This window comes from Onychostoma macrolepis, chromosome 03, assembly GCF_012432095.1.
Source record: "Onychostoma macrolepis isolate SWU-2019 chromosome 03, ASM1243209v1, whole genome shotgun sequence".
Classification (NCBI taxonomy): Eukaryota; Metazoa; Chordata; class Actinopteri; order Cypriniformes; family Cyprinidae; genus Onychostoma; species Onychostoma macrolepis.
The window spans coordinates 265,439-286,745 of NC_081157.1; the positions used below are offsets into that span (position 1 = coordinate 265,439).

At 40.3% G+C, this 21,307-nt stretch overlaps 1 protein-coding gene across 1 annotated transcript; it reads left to right on the forward strand.

Annotated features, from left to right (window-relative positions):
- The first annotated feature begins 58 nt into the window (after positions 1 to 58).
- On the forward strand, positions 59 to 19,879 carry LOC131536995 (zinc finger protein 850-like). Its single transcript, XM_058770199.1, has 5 exons — positions 59 to 602; positions 2,085 to 3,267; positions 4,666 to 4,717; positions 16,886 to 16,973; positions 17,731 to 19,879. Exons 1-5 carry the CDS (start codon positions 545 to 547, stop codon positions 19,305 to 19,307), a joined length of 2,958 nt encoding a protein of 985 aa, XP_058626182.1. The 5' UTR covers positions 59 to 544; the 3' UTR covers positions 19,308 to 19,879.
- The last annotated feature ends 1,428 nt before the right edge of the window (positions 19,880 to 21,307 follow it).

Below are 21,307 nucleotides of genomic sequence, written 5' to 3' on the forward strand. Positions count from 1 at the left end.
GTAGCCTAATAAAATTAAGTATGGTATTCTTTTAGATACAGTATTTTATTAAGTACAGGTCAGAATAACACAACTAATATAACAACTGACTACAGAATAACTATACACACATTTGCACTTAATGGGTTTTCTATGAATATATATAACTTTGGTCAATCTCATTTGTTGCAGACACTAAACATCTGGTCTTTGACAAAACAAAAACAAACTCATTAGATTTTGGCAGATCAGCTCATCATCAGTGAAGCTCCTCCCACACTGGAACTCGTCATCAGTGAAGCTCTGCTCACACTGGAACTCATCATCAGTGAAGCTCCTCCCACACTGGAACTCATCATCAGTGAAGCTCCTCCCACACTGGAACTCATCATCAGTGAAGCTCCTCCCACACTGGAACTCATCACCAGTGAAGCTCCTCCCACTGCAGTTCAACAATAAATGCTGGAAGATTCCCATCAGTTCAGAAGTGAAGGCGAGCGTCAGAGCATCAGGAAGAGCTGAAATCTGATCAAAGACTGAGTTTATTAAAGAGGACAGAGAGAAGATGAGAGATCCAGAGCCCTGCAGAATCAAACACACTGAAGATACTGAACAACAAACAGGTTGGTGTTTATTCTTCATTCACGATGCTGAAGAACATTCATGTTAGAAAGATTCAAGCACTTCATCACATTTAGATAAACAGTTCAATTATGAAATGGATAGAATTTTCAACAGATATTCAGTATGTTGGATACAACATTGTGTGGTTTGTTATATTTTTTAAGCAATAAGCAATAAACAGCAAATTGTATGAAGTAAATGGACTTCCAGACTGTCTGACAGGGTTGAAGGAATAACTTAAAGGGATAATTCACCCAAAAATGAAAATTCTGTCATGAATTACTCACCCTCAGGTTGCTCCAAACCTGTATACATTTCTTTGTTCTGCTGAACTCAAAGGAAGATATTTGCAAGAATGTCAGGAACCAAACAGATATTAGCCGCTTTTCCACTATCGGGCCGAATGGTTCTAAGAACGGTCAGGTACGGTTCCAGTTGTTTTTCCACGTGAGCCTGGTACGGCGCGGCACGATTACAAACCGTTCTCGGCCCGGAATTCTCGGCAGGGTTAGAGAACCGTGCTGAACAGTGCTGGTGGAGTGCGTGTGCATGCCGTCACCACTCAGGATCTGTCACTTGTCTATTGCCTGGCTGCTAGTTTCTCCGTAGCTTGCTAAGCGCGCTATTTTGAGCAATGTAAACTCAAATTAGTAATAAAATCTAAAGAAATTTCTGATCATCCTCCATAACGCGGTGGTTATTTACACCTCATATCATATGTAAACAATTGTGTTACGATGGCAACGACTGACGCATTTGAATTGCATTCCAAAGAGATCCGTTATCAGCCCCGCAGTGGAAAACTAAACCGTATCCGTGCTGACTGGCCCAGATCAAAAGCAAAGAGCAAAGCAAAGAGAACCGTTCGGCCCGATAGTGGAAAAGCGGCTATTGACCCCCATTGACTACCATAGTATTTCTTTTTCATACTATTTTTCCTACTATGGAAGTAAATGGGGGCGAGATCTGTTTGGTCCCTTTAAAGGTGCTGTATGTAGGATTGACACGCTGTGTTTTTCGCCAACTGGCAACCCGCGGTGCTGAAATACAATTGGGTAAACTGGTAGTGGGCGGGTTTCACAAACCATAACAAACACAGACATTCCGGGCCGGAACACACATTTTCAAAGGAGAATAACTGACTGTAGCATTGTTGTTCAGATAAACAAGTATGTTAACTTATCTGCAAACATATTATGGTATTTTTATGCTTTAGTAGAGTCAAAATCCTACATACAGCACCTTTAACTTAACATTAGATGATTGATAGTACTCACTACAACAAAAGTTAATTTGTGCCTAAAATGTTTTGAAAACAATAACTGAAATGTCAATGTACCTCATTCATGCAATTAATTCATAAAAACACACCAGAATGATTATTATGTTTTACAGAAGCTGTCTTGTTTCTGCTATTACATCAATAATCACTTTCATATTTCGCTCTTTGAATATTGGAATATTGATTTATTTTATTTCAGAGCTGATGGAAGAGAGCGAGGAGAGTGAAGAACTGAGTGAAGTGGAGGAGGAGCATCGTGTCAAACCTGGAGAAAAACCTTTGAGTCACTCAAAGACTAAAAAGACATTTTTAAGGAAAAGAAATGCCAAGAAATCTACCACCTGCACTCAGTGTGGAAAGAGTTTCACAAACAAACAAAGTCTCGAGTGTCACATGAGAGTTCACACTGGAGAGAAGCCGTTCACATGTGATCTGTGTGGAAAGAGCTTCACGCAATCAGCACATCTTAAAGTACACATGAGAGTTCACACCGGAGAGAAGCCACACATGTGTGAACAGTGTGGGAAGAGTTTCACAGACAAACATAATCTTAATGTTCACATGATGATCCACACCGGAGAGAAGCCGTTCATGTGCAGTCAGTGTGGAAAGAGTTTCACATACAAACAAAGTCTTGAGCGTCACACGAGAGTTCACACCGGAGAGAAGCCGTTCAAGTGTGATCAATGTGAAAAGAGATTCTCACACAAAGTTAGTCTTGAGGGTCACATGAGAGTTCACACTGGAGAAAAGCCACACACATGTGATCAGTGCGGAAAGAGTTTCACAAACAAACATAATCTTAATGTTCACATGATGATCCACACCGGAGAGAAGCCGTTCATGTGCACTCAGTGTGGAAAGAGTTTCACATACAAACAAAGTCTTGAGCGTCACATGAGGATCCACACCGGAGAAAAGCCGTTCGCATGTGATCAGTGCGGCAAAACATTTATTCGTTCATCAGACCTGAAGAAACACCTGACAGTTCATACGAAGGAGAAGCCACATTCCTGTTCTGAATGTGGAAAGAGTTTTTCACTGCTGCAGAGTTTACATGTACATCAGAAAACTCACACTGGTGTGAGAGAGTACTTGTGCTTTGAGTGTGACAAGACTTTTACTACAGCGAGCTCTTTAAACCTGCACCAGAAGATCCACACTGGAGAGAAACCTTACAAGTGTTCACACTGTGACGAAACATTCACTCAGTCAGGAAATCTGAAAGTACATGAGAAGATCCACAGCAGAGAGAAGCCACACACATGTGATCAGTGCAGGAAGAGTTTCTCTATTAAAAGTCACCTGAAGATACACATGAAGATCCATGCAGTGGAGAAACCACACAGCGATGTTCACAAGTCTTCATCGCTGGAGTCAGAGTGAAGTCTCGAGTGATTTAATGGCTTGCTAAAAAAAAAATCAAATTAAAAATCCTCATGAACTGAACTCATCCTAATTACGAAGCTCTAGACAAAATATATGATCTTCTATGATATGCTTTGTAAGGTTAATGTACATCCAGCCAGTTACTAATGTTTTAATCCACTACAATGTACTACAATAAGAGATCTGCCTGATCTACCATGACACATAAGGAAATATGTGACAGATATTACAAAACCATTCAATTAAAGCTTTTCTTTATGACACAAGTCTGGGGAATTCAATTAAGGACACGTGGTAGTGCAGTGGTTCTCAGACTTTTTAGGTCGCGCCCCCCTTTAAACCTATAAAAAAAATCTGGCTCACAGAGGCCTTTCCTCCTTAACACCGTGTCTACACTGGATGCGAGCGACAAAATAAGTTACAGTAGAACCCATTATAATAATGATAAATATAATAGTGATGCTGTCTACACACTGGATATCACGACATGACAAATCCCTGACATTAAACTGATGCCTTGTTCTATTTATGACGTTCTGACACAAAGTTAAAATGATTGGCAATGGTTGCTTTGTCGTGTTCAGTGTAGAGCTGTTGCGGCGGGATCAGCTAAACATTGGATTCTCAAAAGTATGCGAAGTTCATGGTGTAGACTCTTTAAAAGACGTCCAGGAGTTTTGTTTGAGGCACTTAGTGGAGTCGAAAAGAGATATTTTAACCTGTTTGCCAACAGGATTTGGAAGGATTCCCTGCAGATCCAATTTTACTAGTTGTGTTGCCCCTCATATCTATTATGGAAGATCAAGTGAAGTACCTAACTGATGTAGGGTTTGATATGTAAATAATTTAATTTAGCTCAAAGGGAATCATTTATGATTTTATAGGGAATTTGAACAGAATCACTGTTTTGCGGCTGATCACTGAGTCGGCAGCGATTCACTGAACAAGCCGTATAACATTAATTCTGCACTGGATATTAAAATCCAAAATATAGTGAAAACACTATTAATAAGCACAGTAACAAGATCGGCAGATTAAGCCATTAACTTGTAAGCACAAAACACAAGATACTTCTCTTTTCAATATAAATAAGACTTTATTTACATAAACCTAAGACATAAACTAATCTAACACATGAACGCACGCATTCACATTTTGCAGAAAGAGAGAAAGGATGAGTTTAGAGAATGAGAATGTGAAATCCCAAGTTTATAGCAATATGTGCTATCGCATAGACCTGAACAACCATCAATCACTTAATTAACCCTCGCATTGAGTTTCTCAATGAGGCTAAAATTTATATTAAATGCACCAGTTCAGTTAGACCTGGAGGTACTTGCTTGCGTTGTCTTTGTGTTACAGGTATTCCCTTTTGTCGTTGTCGTTGGAAGTTCAGTAGTCATTGAAGGGATGTCTTGGGCATTGGTTGAAGATGCGGAGTTGGTCTGGCGGTCACAGGCTCGAGTTGAACTCGGAGACAAGGCGTGGCGGCAAAACTTAAACTGAGAACACGAAACTCGCAACGGAAAATACACTAAAATGAAAGAAAGTGTAACGAGACTAGGTGGTTTTTCTTCTCATCGTGGTGTTAAGTAGCAACTGGCCTATAGGTCAGAGCACGCTCAAAGAGCGCTAAAAAGCAGCGTCAAAACGCGGTGGCAAAAGGAAGAGAGAAGGGAGAAGGGAAGATTTGATGGTGTCCTGAGTTTTTAAACTCGGCTTTTGGGACACATCCCATCTGGTGTCTTGACCAATTAGATAGGCTATTATCTTAGCTAGGGTTGTTCCTTCCGTCATAAATCAGCATGTTATCAGTCACATGGTCCGAATTTTACACATTCTTGCAAAGTATACTTTTGGATGTGATTTCTATAACCAGAATATGATACATTTGACAAAGAATCAGTTGGAAGAAACGTTTCAAGCTAGAATTGTCAAACTCATACATACCAAACACGAATAAACCTTAAAGTCATTCAATAGTTATTAAAAAGACATACATAATATGTGCTTAAAACATGATAGTCTAATGTGTGGATTACATACATAATATAGTGTTATGCCTAGAAATGTCCTTTTAGGATGATTTTATGTGCATATGAAAAAGAAAGTCTCTGTGTAGTTCTATGTAGGACATAGGGACATGTTTGGTGAAGACCAGAGAGAGGTTAAAAGGTCTCCTAAAGAATTTCAGTCTGGTTCTTTGTCTTGTATGTGTGGGGGGAAAGTCAGTCTAAAGAAGCTCGTGATTTCTCTTGTGGAACACATGTGATGGCCATCTCTTTGACCATTAATCTTGATTATTTGTCCCAAATTTGACAATCTCCTTCCGGCATTGTACTTATCAATAAGTATTCTTTTGTCTTAATGTTGCGAGCTGTTCCGTGAAAGAGGCTTGTTGGTTAGGCTGTCTTCAGACGGTTGGAGTTAGGAATCTGATTTATGATGTTGTCCTGTTTTCTTGGGGCCTCTTTGGAATTTCGGCTCCTCATGTTTCGATGTTCTGATTGAATCTTAAATTTGTCTGACTCGTTCTGATCCTACACTGAGAAGGGGAGATCAGCCGCGTATGTGGGCAAACATACGCGTCTTGTGTTCGGTTCTCCAGAATTGCTTGTAGGTGTTAAAAAGTGGAGATATGATCCAAACAGATGTTTACTGGGAGCGTCTCATTGGTATGGCTGTTGATGAAGTGCATACCGTTGTTCAATGGTAAGTAATGATGTCCTTGATTCAGATCCTGCCTGGCTGTAGTGGAAATATGTGTGTATATTTAAACAAAACCTTTCTTTCTTTCCACAGACTGCATGTACTGTCATTTATTGCAAATCTATATCAGACTGTTCAGTGCTGTTCTGTGATGTGTTCCTTGCCACACTTGGACAAAGATCAGTTCACCCACCTGGCGCTAGCAATGTGTCATCTAACGTGGTTGACATGTTTCATTCAATGACATCTGACAGTGTGAAAAAACACATAATTCACTCTCAGAGACCCTCAGTCTGTCCTCAGAGTGGTGTTAGCAACGTCACATTTTAAAAATGTACAACACGTAGTTCAGTATGGGCCACCAAAAGACATCGAATCATACATGCAAGCATTTGGGAGAGCAGGGAGAGATGGCTCTATGTCCCATTCTCTCATTCTTTACCATGGAAAGCAGCTAATCGGCATTTCAGAGAAAATGCTTGAGTGGATATATATGTAAGGAATAATTGACGACGGGCCGTTGGATTATTAGAAAAATAATGCACACCCGAGGTGGTGATGTGGTTACGACGCGAAGCGAAGCATTATTTTTCTAAAAATCCAACGGACCGAAGTCAATTATTCCGCTTATACTACGGTTGCCACACCTCAAGACATCGATCAAATTATATATTTCAAGGTATTTGTCCAGTATTTCTACTTAAATTGCTATTGTGTGTAGGATTATTTCTTCCGCATCTCATCCAACGCCTCCGTTGCTAATTCCAAAACATCATTTTAAACCTAGTAACGGAGGCTTGAGCCGTTGATAGCAGATTAATGCAGTTAATACAGTTAATAACTAAGTTATGAGAGAGACTTTGACTTTTAAATTTCTTTTATTAACTCCTAAATAGTATTTAGGAACGATTTATATCAAACAATCACAATCCCTTTTTTTTTCTTTTTCCCCTCTCTCTTTTAAGTTTTATTTAGCAATAATGTAACCACCTAAATCACAGAAGGAAAAGACCATTACAGGCAATTTACCATAGGAATTATATAGTTTTCAAAGCTTTTTGAAAGTTATAGTGCCACCTATGGTCCAATCTCCATGACATTGTGCATGCTTCTTTAGAATGTTATGTCTCATATGCTCACCAATTTTTGTGAAGTTCTGAGTTTTCGTTTAGAATTTATAGGCTTTTGAGTGTTTTGCCACGCCCATTTTCTAAATGACCCTGTTATGGCTACCCAAATGGTAAAATTAAACTTTTTTTTTAGATAATTATTGATCTAGAGAGTCCAGAGAATTGTACTGCACTGGTTTGGTTGCGATTGGCCGAGAAATCTAGGACTAGTTTGCGCAAGTAGGTTTTTGATTGACAGCAGTAGTTCTTGAGGCAAAGTTGTTCAGTATGAGGATATCTATGAAATGATATGCATCACGTGATTACAGAGCCGTAAAACTTATAATAATAAAAAAAAACTAATAATAAAAATCAGTACAATTACAATAGGGTTTCAGCTTTTCGAGCTTGAACCCCTAATTATGTATCTGAATTGTTTTTCTTTGCAGAAGGCAAGGCTGCTGTGTCTGTGGAAGATGTTTGCTACTGGTCTGTCTTCACTTCCCCCATCTGGCTTGGAACCACTGCCACAAATAAAGTTCCTGCATGACCCAATGGCAAATACATGTACAAACTCCTTGAAATTACCACTCCTGGACTCATACACTTTGTTTAAGTCACAAATGGACTTTGGAATTCAAAATAGTCCAGGATTTGGCTGTTTTTAAGCTAAATGATGCATGACCCCTAGAGTTAAGACTCTAAAAACATTGTTGTTGTTAAAGGTTCACTTTAAAGTGCAGTTGCCAAAATTGTTTTTATAATGTAACAGTATGTGAGCATGTTTTTTTTCTCATCGTTAACATTTTGAAAATGTTTTAGATTCGTGACTCTCAAACTGGGATCCCTTTGTGAATCACTGTTTTAGATAAAGAAACAAGTAGTTCAAGAAGTTTTGTTTTCTATACTACAAAAATTTAATAAATACTTATTACTATTTTTGATTAATTTACTTCACACTTAAAAACAATTAAGCTGTGGGTGACAGATTCATAAACATTGTGTTCAGACAGACAGCAGTATTCCACCACTACAAAAACCCCTCCTTTTTTGATCATTTCATAGCTGAGCCATTTCTTTAGAGTTCATTGGGCACTCCTCCTGGACATGCTGCTGTTCTGGAAGGGGGCGAATCCTGTGACTGCTCCACAGTCTCACACACTCATCCAAGTCCTTCTGAATAACATCACCAAAGCAATATCTCAATAGGCACTGATGCTCATGACTCCCGTTGAAGTATCCGGCTTCTCTAAGGTCTGCAAATAACTCCATCCAGAACTGAGACCTATAGAAATTGATACAAATTGTAGTTATACCTTTAAGCATATACACATATGTTTGAATAATAAAATAAATGGTTAGTCGTAATGAAATTTATGGTCTGCATCTTTTGGTCATTTGATTTTCTTTTCAGGAACAACTACTTTTCCTGGCGGGCTGTATTTGTTTTACATTTTGTACTGTATTGATCTTTATTGTGCTCGTTTTTTGTTTTTCATTACTCTTTCCTGAGAAGAAAATCGAATGACCAAAAGATGCAATGACCCTTTATGAAGACCACTCACCTTCCCTTTCTAAATATAGACCACCAGGACTCAATACGCTGGTTATTTATAGATGAGCCGTACATGTGGCTGATGGGGATGACACCGAGGTTTCGCACACATGACATGAAATAGTTGTAACGGAGCCGACGAGACGTGAGACGTGCGGATCCATATGCAAGCTTTTATTTACAAGAGACGTGGTCATAACAGGCCCACGCTTGTCCACGCAGGGTCAAACGGTGGCAAACAGGTATAACATGGGCGAGACAAAGAGTAAACAGAGACAAGCGTGGGTCGACGATCAGCGAACAGTATCCAAAGGGGCGAGACAGGAGAGGTAATCCAAAACGTTAGCAATAGTCCAGGCAGGGTAAAACAATCCGAACAAAGGCAAGGCTAGGCGAGACAAGGCAAGGCTAGGAAAACTAACGGGGCTCTGTAGGGCAGCGATAATGCATACAACGGAGCAGACAGGACAGGAGCCCACCAGGGCGAAGCAGAAGACCACCACAGCGGAGCAGACAGGGCAGACGACCCCCAAGGCAGAGCAGAAACCCACCAGGGCGGAGCAGACAGGGCAGAAGACCTCCATGGCGGAGCAGACAGAGCAGGAGCCCACCAGTGCGGAGCAGACAAGGCATGAGACCTCCACGACAGATCAGGAATCCACAGCAGAGACTGGGACCTAGGGAACATTGAGACACAAGAAACAGGAAGAACATGCACGGACCCAAGGATTGAGGTAGGGAACATGGGAAGCATATCAATGTTTTTCCTGGGAGCAACTGAGTAGGCAGACAGTCCATAAATAAATGCATTGGTAGAAATGGGATAGACAGACTGTTCATTACTGATTTCTTTGGCGATGACAGGGTTAACAGGACAGATGTGGGGTGTATTTATGGTTTTTGGGCTCAAAACAGGCAGTTCAATATAGGATTTATGGATGGAAACTGGGGAGACAGACTGTTCACTAGAGGTAGATTTCTTGACAGAGACAGACAAAACAGTTCAAAATCAGCCACCATGGCTGGTTTGGGACAGGAAGGGAGTTCACAGACGGCCTCCTTGGCCATGATAGGACAGGGCAAAAGTTCAGTGACAGCCCTTCTAGTTGTGACAGGACAGGCAGAGAATTCACAGACGGCCTCCAGAGCCGTGACAGGGCAGGGAGAGAGTTCACTGACGGCCTCTATAGCCGTGACAGGACAGAACAAGAGTTCATTGACGGCCTCCTTAGCTGTGACAGGACAGGGCGAGAGTTCACAGATGGATACCACTGACACCCCTGGAGGTTCTGTGGCGGTTGCCGCCACTTCTGGAGGTTCTACAGTGGTAAACTCAGGACACAGGGAGAGTTCAGTAACGGTCTCTTCGACCGCAACACAACAGGTTGAGAGTACATTACTGGGCGCCACCACCATACAAGGAGCTGAAGTGAGCACCGCTGCCTCGGGAGGCTCTGCAGCATGCACCGCCACCTCTGGAGAAACTGCAGCGGGCACCATCACTTCGGGGAACACAGCAGTGAGCGCCACTACCTCAGGAGGTTCTGCAGCGTCAGCCACCACCTCTAGAGACATCATAGTGGACGCCGCCACCTCTGGGAGTTCTGTGGTGGTGTATGCAGCCCAAATACACCAAAATGCGATCCCCATCATGGGAAGCACTTCAGACAGGGGAATCAGTTCAGGAACAGGAGGGCTAGAGTGAGTGGGTTTGGGGATACCAGCTGCGCGTGCAGACACCAGCGGTACATCCCTCAAACTTGACATCAAACCGGTATAATGGAAGACTGAACTTGATGATCTGGGTGTGTCAGCCCGGACGTGACGTGACTCTGGAAGGTCAGCGGAGACGTGACGTGACTCTGGACGAACAGCCGTGACGTGCTGTGACTCTGGGAGATCAGCGTAGACGTGCGGTGACTCTGGGAGATCAGCGTAGACGTGCGGTGACTCTTGACATGACTCTGGATCAGTAGCCATGACGGGACGAAATCTTGATAAGCCGGTCTTGGCATGGTGAGGCTCGGGCATAGCAGGCTTGTCGTGAGGAGGCTCTGGAAAATCAACCGAGACATGGTGGGACTCTAGAACGGCGGCCATTTTCCTAAGAAACTCTTGAGTGGTAGCTATCTTGCACTGAAGTTCTTGTATAGCTGCCATGTTTTGAAGGAGCTCTTGGATGGCTGGCACGACGTGAGCAGGTTCTGGAGTAGCTTGTGTGACTTGACTTGACTCACTAAGATCAACCGTGACTTGACTTAACTCAGAAATAGCCACGGTGACTTGACTTGGTTCATTAACAGCAGCAATGACATGACGGGGTGTTGTTGTGGCCGCCATTTTGTGAACGGGCGTCGCTGCCATTTCGCAGTGGTGTCGCATTCCTCATCCGTGACACCCACAGTGAATGGAGAGCCAACACACAACAAAGCATAGTCCAAAAACTGGGCGAGTGATGAACGTGGACCCTTGTGTCTAAGCTCAGTTTGTAAAGACTTATTTATTCCATTGCAGAAAATCTCTATCAAAACACAGTCCGGCAAATCCGAATAAACAGAAATGTTCAAATACTCCTGAACATAATCCTCGAGTGATCGTGTGCCTTGTTCGAGGGCTAACAACAGTTTTGTAGTGTCCATACCTGGCCAGTGTCCACCTGAAAAGCTGCTGGATCCTTGTTTGGCCGAGTATTCTGTAACAGAGCCGACGAGACGTGAGACGTGCAGATCCATATGCAAGCTTTTATTTACAAGAGACGTGGTCATAACAGGCCCACGCTTGTCCACGCAGGGTCAAACGGTGGCAAACAGGTATAACATGGGCGAGACAAAGAGTAAACAGAGACAAGCGCGGGTCGACGATCAGCGAACAGTATCCAAAGGGGCGAGACAGGAGAGGTAATCCAAAACGTTAGCAATAGTCCAGGCAGGGGAAAACAATCTGAACAAAGGCGAGACAAGACAAGGCAAGGCAAGGCAAGGCAAGGCAAGGCAAGGCAAGGCAAGGCAAGGCAAGGCTAGGAAAACTAACAGGGCTCTGTAGGGCAGCGATAATGCATACAATACTCGGCGACGAGGGAGAGAAAGTCCATGGCTTAAGTAGAGAGTGTGATTGTTTACAGCTGTGTGCATGTGATCAGGTGAGCGTGTGATGGGTGAGATGGCTGATGGGAAACGTAGTCCATTGAGATGTGTGGTGTGAAAGTCAATGTGGTGAGTGAGTGACCTCTGGTGGTGAATGAATGGAAGTTCACAGACCAGATTCGTGACAATAGTGAGCAATCACTGTTGGCGTTATTATTTGTTGGTCCACATTCAAGCCACAGTACTTTACGTGAAAATCCATCTATGCATCCCGATATGGCCAAACCGAATGGCTTAAGTTTATCATAACCATCTGCGTGCCACATATAGTTAGGTCCCATTGAATGGTAGGTTCTTCTTGTAAACCTTCTGCATGTTCTGCTCTCACACCCTCGAGGATTAAGCTCCCGGAGCAAATTCATCACATCATCTCTCTTCACTCGAAAATTGTACTTTTGTTTAAGTACCTGCCACATTGTGCGGTAACCAAATAGTTGTCCAGGTCCACGAAGTTCCAATCTGATGGTGTTACTCACGGAGTTTGGAGAGGAATAATCCTTTCTGCGGTACAACCCGGCTTTGTTCAGTTTACTTTTAAGAGTCCTCAAGCTGATATTTACACCATGTAGACTTGACATCATGTCCACGATCACAGCGTACGAGTGGCCCTCGTTAAAATATTGAACACATTGATGCAGTATGTCTGATGTTTCCGTCTGGTCCGCGTCCTTTAGAAACTCCAAACACCGACCACACGTAAAGCAAAACCACGTTAAGCTGCTCATGTGTTTGCCACAAAACGGGCAAAACATCCCCCGGCCGCAGTCCATGTTCGGTCACCATAATTTATGGTTATTTACACTTATTTACCGCGCTCACCACCAACAACAACACCTTTCACCACGTCACTTCCGGTGTGTGGTACATTCCCTTTCCGTGAAGAATCTGTCATTGTAAATTTGTTTCGGGACTGGTAAAAGTGTTTTGCGTCTTGTTAATTTGTTTTCTAAAATGTAAATTTGTTTCGTCCTTGGTAAAAGTGTTTTTCCCATGTAATTGTGTTTTTATGATAGGTAAAAATGTTTTCCAAAATGTAAATTTGTCTTGAGCTTCGTAAAAGTGTTTCACACTTTGTAATGTTGTTTTGCACTTCCCGGCCACCGTAGTGTTATGTAAAAATAAATGTACCAACCCAATTTTGCTATCAATTCTGACACAGTTATCGCCTTTTGAAACCTTTAGACAAAAATCAGGGAAATACATTTCTTTGTACTGTCTCACAGCTCCTTTAAAAAACGGCAAAATAAGCCCATCACAATGCTCTTTTCGGACATTACTTTTAGAAATGTCAGTCTTTGAACCACCACTAGATATTTCAGATATCCTGCGTACAATTTGTGCAACATGGCCGTCGGACTAAGTGAACAAGGCCATGCACATTATATAGACCACATATTCCTTGCCATAGAGCTGCACAAAGAGCTCCACAAAAGCTCAGTAAGAATAGAAATTGCAACTGAGAGAAGCATAAAATTATTGTAAACAGGAGTGCTTACAACATCATGAAGAACTACAGATCCTGCGTAGAGTAAAAACGGTCTTAGTTCAGTTGCCTTCCAGCGATTTTTCTCTTCAATTGACCATGGTTTACGAGCAAATTCAGATGGGACATAATTCTTAAGGGAGAGTAGGTTCTGAGATAATTTGAGTACTTTATGTGATGGCAAGCGAGTCTTGAGAGGACCACTGGTCCATAGATCTAATAACCTACGCATCACACCGAGACAGTCTAAATGCACATAATCATGAGGGAACCATGATATCATGTTTATATCAAATTCAGTAAGTGGAGATCTAGTTATGTGGTGTTCTTCATCACACATTTCGTTCTTAGAGCTGCACTGGTCTCAGGGAAAGTCATGCGCTTTTGTATGTAGACACCAGACTGTACACATTTATCACATGACGAATAACCATTATGAGACTTAATACCCTTAACATATGCATGAGCAGGTGCATCACAAACAACAGAACTGAGAAATAGTTCCTTTCCTCTGAAAATAAAGCCTGACTGCAGGCTCTTAACTTCTTCAACTAAGCTTTTTAAATACTCAGACAATATTTTTGGTTTGGAAAAGCATCTTTTGTAAGGTTTGGGTGTATACTACACAAGACTGACAGAAGAGCTGTTAATGCAACCATTGTGATTCTGAAGTCAACGGCCCAATCAGTTAAAGAATTTTTAAAAGCTTCATCAGGACTTTCCTCAGCATGGTCACCACTATTCTCAGAATCACTTTCAGAGCCTTCTGACACCACGGCATCATAATCATTATAATTAACCGAGCATCACATCATAATCATCTAGTTAATCAAAGTCCTTCTCTTTAGGGGCCTCATTTTTACTAGTAGGGTCCTGTGGATAATGTGTCATCACTAGAATGAGTTTGCAAAGACTTAAATCTGAGCAACACTTGCCCTTTTTTGAATGTTAGAATTCACAGAGTAAAACTCGTAATTTTCAGCCATGACTTACATATACTGGCCTCTTCTGTGTTGAGCTTGTCTTGATCTCGTTCAATGATCTTGTCATAGACAGTAAAAAAAAAAAAATAAAAAAAAAATAAGTGTATTAAAAGTGTTTATCTTCACTAGAATCAATATAAAACATTTATAATAACAGTTCAGAAAACCCCCGAAATAAATAGCATTATACCTCTTGAGCATAAGCCCAAAAATTCTATTCAAAAACATATAGACATTACTAGACAATCACAGACCATTTTTGGTTTACTTGAGAGTCAGATAAAAGCCATTAACAGCAAACCATTTCAGCAGTTTGTGAAGCAATTAGTAAAGTCTGAAAAGCTCAAGTATGTTGAAAATGTATCAGCAGTTTACAGCTTGTAATGGACTATTAGCAACTCTAACGATAACATGCCTATTCACACGTTCATAGTGAAATAACAGTCTGTCATTGCCATCTTTTGTCTCTGTGATGTGCTGCAAAATGACCTCACTGACCCTCATTAAACAATCATAACATTTGACCGAAAATATTGTTACATTACCATTAAATCAGAATGTGTAACAGTTTATAATCAATTAAGAATATCAAAATCTGCCTCCAGAAGTTCAGTTTCACATGCGCACATTACAGCTTAATCAGTGCATATAAGATATGATTGATTGGCTATCACCACGCACCAGCCGTGCCATGAATCCAAAAGCGTTGTGAAAAACTGAACTTCCTGGTGGTTTCAGCTTTATCGGACGTTCGTCCAATCAGTAGCCACCTACAACGGAAATACATCACAGTATTGTTATGCAAGTCGCTCACGCTATTGTCAAAACAAAAATAATAATAAAAAAACTATAGGCCTAGTAAAATCACTAAAGTAGCATTAAATGTTGTTTTTAAAAGTTTTAAAAACTAAATGTGGACAAATGCAAATAAATAGTTGTTTGTCGCCTTTTTAAAACTGGCTATAACCAACTTAAAAAGGCAACAAACAACTATTGTTTATTTGCATGTGTATATTAAGTTCATTTTTAAAACGACTTTTAAAGCTACGTTATTGTTTTTACTTTAGTGTTAATAAGCACTTAGGCTTACAGGAATTTCTTAGCAAGCAAGTTGCGCTCGCAGCCGCGCGTGCTGTTAACATCCAAAAGTACGGAGCGCCTACAACATAACATACTCGAAAATAAGTGCATCATCTTACCCATTTTTTTGCAGCACAAACACATGCGTGAGAGCGAGCTGCCCGGATAACACTCACCGATGCCGAGTCTGAGCCGCAGGTGCTGAAGGGCAGCCGAGCTCGGGACGATTACTACATGCTATCTGGGTAACATATAAGTTATCATTACTTTATTGCAGTTAATGTACTTAGAAAATCAAACTATATTTAGGTTAGATTCATATGGAGATGCTGCTGTAGTTATTTAGCTGGAGTGATTAATGAAGATGAGTTAGTGTTTATTTTTGTATTGTTTATGTCATATTGTGTTACTTATAACAGTATTATCTTTCAGTAGAACTCTTTTAGCATATATCCCGACTCAAATAATGTGTTTCTAAGAGCAAACACTCAGAATAAAGTGAGATGATCTGCTGATGATCCTGAATGTCTTGTTGAATGAGTGTTGATCGTCTGAGGCTCATCAATATTAACAGCTGCTGAAAACACTCTTTATTTCATGACAATAGCTCCTGTTCTCACCTCAGTTATTATGCTGATGTCTTCAGATCTCCTGTAAATTGCCACTTCAAGCTAATGTCATTGGTGTCAACAGACTGAAGGTTTTTGTTGCTTACAAATATGTAGATTTATTTCTGTCTTGATGCTTCCCAATGCTTTCCTCACAGTTCTTTACTACTTTTCTAGATATCTACCATTATTTTAGTGAAGAAACGGAATAATGTTAGAATTAGAAATAAAAAATTGTGAATTAGCATCAGTTGCTTTATGATACACAGATATAAATGTGTACGTTGGTTAATTAGTATACGAGTCAAAGACAAAAATGGGTTTATATAGCAAAAAGAAGAAAAACTTTTCAGGCATATTTAGAAGAAGAATCATTTGATGACATAAAAATACTCATTAATTGTCCATTTAAATCTCTATACTTTGATACTATACTTCAAAACACTAGCTTTTACCCATTTGTCAGCAAGAACTTTATAATCAGTTAAAGTAGCCGAATAAAATTAAGTATGGTATTCTTTTAGATACAGTATTTTATTAAGTACAGGTCAGAATAACAAAACTAATGTAACAACTGACTACAGAATAACTATACACACATTTGCACTTAATGGGTTTTCTGTGAATATATATAACTTTGGTCAATTTCATTTGTTGCAGACACTAAAATTTGACATCTGGTCTTTGACCCTATAAAAACAAACTCAGTATGTGATATATTTTTGATTTTGGAAGATCAGCTCCTCCCACACTGGAACTCATCATCACTGAAGCTCCTCCCACACTGGAACTCATCATCAGTGAAGCTCCTCCCACACTGGAACTCATCATCAGTGAAGCTCCTCCCACTGCAGTTCAGCAATAAATGCTGGAAGATTCCCATCAGTTCAGAAGTGAAGACGAGCGTCAGAGCATCAGGAAGAGCTGAAATCTGATCAAAGACTGAGTTTATTAAAGAGGACAGAGAGAAGATGAGAGATCCAGAGCCCTGCAGAATCAAACACACTGAAGATACTGAACAACAAACAGGTTGGTGTTTATTCTTCATTCACGATGCTGAAGAACATTCATGTTAGAAAGATTCAAGCACTTCATCACATTTAGATAAAGAGTTAAATTATGAGTGGCGTGGCAACAATATAGGACCAATTATATATATACAGTAAAGTGATGCCCAGGTATATTTCTGACTTGCAGATGTCCAAGCGCTCGCCCTGTTTTTTACAAAGGGATTTTCCAATCATTACAAGCGATGTAACACATCCAGTATAGTCAGTCCCAAGCTGCTGTGGCATTGTAGACACAGTACAGGGCAAATTGTGTCAATCCAAATGTAAGAAATGAGGAAAATAAAACGACCTCAGTATAATGGAGCCATAGAGACCGTTACAGTAGTACAGCAATTTTAAAGAATACAGTAAGTCTCTGTATGTGGGTTCACAGAAAATTCCCATGATACAAAGGGTATTAGTTATTTACTGTAAAGATAATTTGCAGTATTACACTGGGTGATATACAATAAATTACATAGTAAATTACAGAAATGTCTAACAGTGTACTCACTACAACAAAAGTTAATTTGTGCCTAAAATGTTTTGAAAACAATAACTGAAATGTCAATGTACCTCATTCATGCAATTAATTCATAAAAATACACCAGAATGATTATTATGTTTTACAGAAGCTGTCTTGTTTCTGCTATTACATCAATAATCACTTTCATATTTTGCTCTTTGAATATTAGTTTATGTAAAGTGATTTATTTATTTATTTATTTATTTTTCAGAGCTGATGGAAGAGAGCGAGGAGAGTGAAGAACTGAGTGAAGTGGAGGAGGAGCATCATGACAAACCTAGCTCAAAGATTAAAAAGACATTTTTAAAGAAAAGAAAAGCCAAGAAATCTACCACCTGCACTCAGTGTGGAAAGAGTTTCACAAACAAACAAAGTCTTGAGCGTCACATGAGAATTCACACCGGAGAGAAGCCTTTCACATGTGATCAGTGTGGAAACAGCTTCACGCAACCAACACATCTTAAAGCACACATGATGATCCACACCGGAGAGAAGCCACACACATGTGATCAGTGCGAGAAGAGTTTCACATACAAATATCTTCTTAATGATCACATGAGAGCTCACACCGGAGAGAAGCCATTCGTGTGCGGTCAGTGTGGAAAGAGTTTCACATACAAACAAAGTCTTGAGCGTCACATGAGCGCTCACACCGGAGAGAAGCTGTTCACATGTGACCAATGTGGAAAGAGCTTCACGCAACCAGCACATCTTAAAATACACATGAGAATTCACACCGGAGAAAAGCCGTTCACATGTGACCAGTGTGGAAAGAGCTTCATGCGATCAGCACATCTTAAAATACACATGAGGATCCACACCGGAGAGAAGCCGCACACATGTGATCAGTGCGAGAAGAGTTTCACATACAAATATCTTCTTAATGATCACATGAGGATCCACACCGGAGAGAAGCCATTCGTGTGCGGTCAGTGTGGAAAGAGATTCACATACAAACAAAATCTTGAGTGTCACATGAGAGTTCACACCGGAGAGAAGCTGTTCACATGTGACCAATGTGGAAAGAGCTTCACGCAACCAGCACATCTTAAAGTACACATGAGAGTTCACACCGGAGAGAAGCCGTTCACGTGTGACCAATGTGGAAAGAGCTTCATGCGATCAGCACATCTTAAAGTACACATGAGAGTTCACACCGGAGAGAAGCCATTCAAGTGTGGTCAGTGTGGAAAGAGATTCACAAAACAAGCAACCCTTAAAGAACACATGAGGATCCACACCGGAGAAAAGCCGTTCGCATGTGATCAGTGCGGCAAAACATTTCTTCGGTCATCAGACCTGAAGAAACACCTGGCAGTTCATACGAAGGAGAAGCCACATTCCTGTTCTGAATGTGGAAAGAGTTTTTCACTGCTGCGGAATTTACATGTACATCAGAAAACACACACTGGTGTGAGAGAGTACTTGTGCTTTGAGTGTGAGAAGACTTTTACTACAGCGAGCTCTTTAAACCTGCACCAGAAGATCCACACTGGAGAGAAACCTCACAAGTGTTCACACTGTGACAAGACATTCACTCAGTCAGGACATCTGAAATCACATGAGAAGATCCACAGCAGAGAGAAACCTCACAAGTGTTCACACTGTGACAAGAGATTCAGAGAGTCAGGACATCTGAAAACACATGAGAGGATCCACACTGGAGAGAAACCTCACAAGTGTTCATACTGTGACAAAAGATTCACTCAGTTAGGAAATCTGAAAAGACATGAGAAGATCCACAGCAGAGAGAAGCCACACACGTGTGATCAGTGCGGAAAGAGTTAGTGACTCTATTAAAAGTCACCTGAAGATACACATGAAGATCCATTCAGTGGAGGTACCACACAGCGAATGTTCAGAAGTCTTCATCGCTGGAGTCAGAGTCAAGTCTCGAGTGATTTAATGACTTGCTAAAAAAATCTCATTAAAAATCCTCATGAATTGAACTCATCCTAATTACGAAGCTGTTGATATATGATATATGATCTTCTATGAGATGCTTTGTAAGGTTAATGTACATCCAGCCTGTTACTTATGTTTTAATCCACTACAATGTACAAAACAGTTGTTCTGTAATGCAATTCTATGATAAGAGATCTGCCTGATCTACCATGACACATAAGGAAATATGTGACACTGATATTACAAAACCATACAAATAAAGTCTTTCTTTATGATACAAGTCTGAGGAATTCAATTCATGTTCCAGGAGGTCCGGTGTCTTCCCAGCGAAGGAGTGGACTAAAATAAATTATTTATGGACCATTCTACAGAGTTGGTCCAAAGCCAGAGCTGGAAACATCTTAGAAAAAAAATGTTTTTTTCCCCCAAAAATTGTATGTATGCATATTGTATAATATCCAAGGTACACATTTCTAGTAATTGTGCAGTTAATTATCATATTGTATTTTCAGAAAGTTTTGGAGTATTTGTCCTCTCCCCAAATTTGTCAATCACTGCCGAAACACAGTAATAATAATTTAATTAGAAGGGTTATATTGACCTTTTAAGATTTTTTTTTTTTTAATTTTAAGATTTTTTTTTTGACATTGTAAATATGTTTTTTTGCTATTTTATAAAAAAAATTCAGAGGAAAATCAATAACAATTACATTTTTAACAATATTTTAAATGTAATTTATGAGATTTGTTGTATTTTGAATCCAATTTTTCTTTGTAAAAGGCAAAAAGTTGGTCATACTGATTTCAAAGTTAAAGGTGCTGTATGTAGGATTGACAGCGAGTGGTTGAAATAGGTATTGCAGTCCAAATTCAAAATATTGGAGACGGTTATTTTCACCCTCCCCCTCCTCCTCAGGCTTGACGCACATGCAGGTTGCCAGATTAATGACATCAACAGGAACAAGCGCACATGATGATGAAGACTAAATACGCTGTGTTTTCCGCCAACTGGCAACCCGCGGTGCCGAAATACAATTGGGTAAACTGGCAGTGGGCAGGTTTCACAAACCATAACAAACACAGACATTCCGGGCCGGAACACACATTTTCAAAGGAGAATAACTGACTGTAGCATTGTTGTTCAGATAAACAAGTATGTTATCTTATCATGTTTCTTAAATATCTGCAAACATATTATGGTATTTTTATGCTTTAGTAGAGTCAAAATCCTACATACAGCACCTTTAAGGATTCATTAGTTTGAATATACACTGAACCAAACACTATCATAACATCTCAGTTGATAATTCAGCATACTTCATTTTTGACAAAACATCCCATGTTTCGGTAGTGCAGTGGTTCTCAGACTTTATTGGTCGCGTTCCGCTTTAAACCTATAAAAATATCTGGCTAATAAGAACTGTTATTATTATTTTCTCTGTTATTTTGTTTTTTATTTTTTTGTGGGTTTCATGCGGTCCGCTAAGCATAGGACACACAGACAGAGGCCTTTCCTCCTTAACAACGTGTCTACACCAGACGCGAATGGCAAAATAAGTTACAGTAGAACCTATTATAATAATGATAAATATAATAGTGATGCTGTCTACAAACTGGATATTGCACGATGTGAAGCGGCACGACACGACAAATCCCCGACATTAAACTGATGCCTTGTTCTATTTATGACGTTCTGACACAAAGTTAAAATGATTGGCAATGGTTGCTTTGTCGTGTCCAGTGTAGAGCTGTTGCGGCGGGATCAGCTAAACATTGGATTCTCAAAAGTATGCGAAGTTCATGGTGTAGACTCTTTAAAAGACGTCCAGGAGTTTTGTTTGAGGCACTTAGTGGAGTCGAAAAGAGATATTTTAACCTGTTTGC

Coding starts and splice junctions, on each gene's coding strand:
- LOC131536995 (XM_058770199.1), top strand. CDS start 545: ATGAGAGATCCAGAGCCCTGCAGAATCAAACACACTGAAGATACTGAA. Junction 603..2,084: donor AGATACTGAACAACAAACAG/GTTGGTGTTTAT, acceptor ATTTTATTTCAG/AGCTGATGGAAGAGAGCGAG. Junction 3,268..4,665: donor TCTTCATCGCTGGAGTCAGA/GTGAAGTCTCGA, acceptor TGTCGTTGGAAG/TTCAGTAGTCATTGAAGGGA.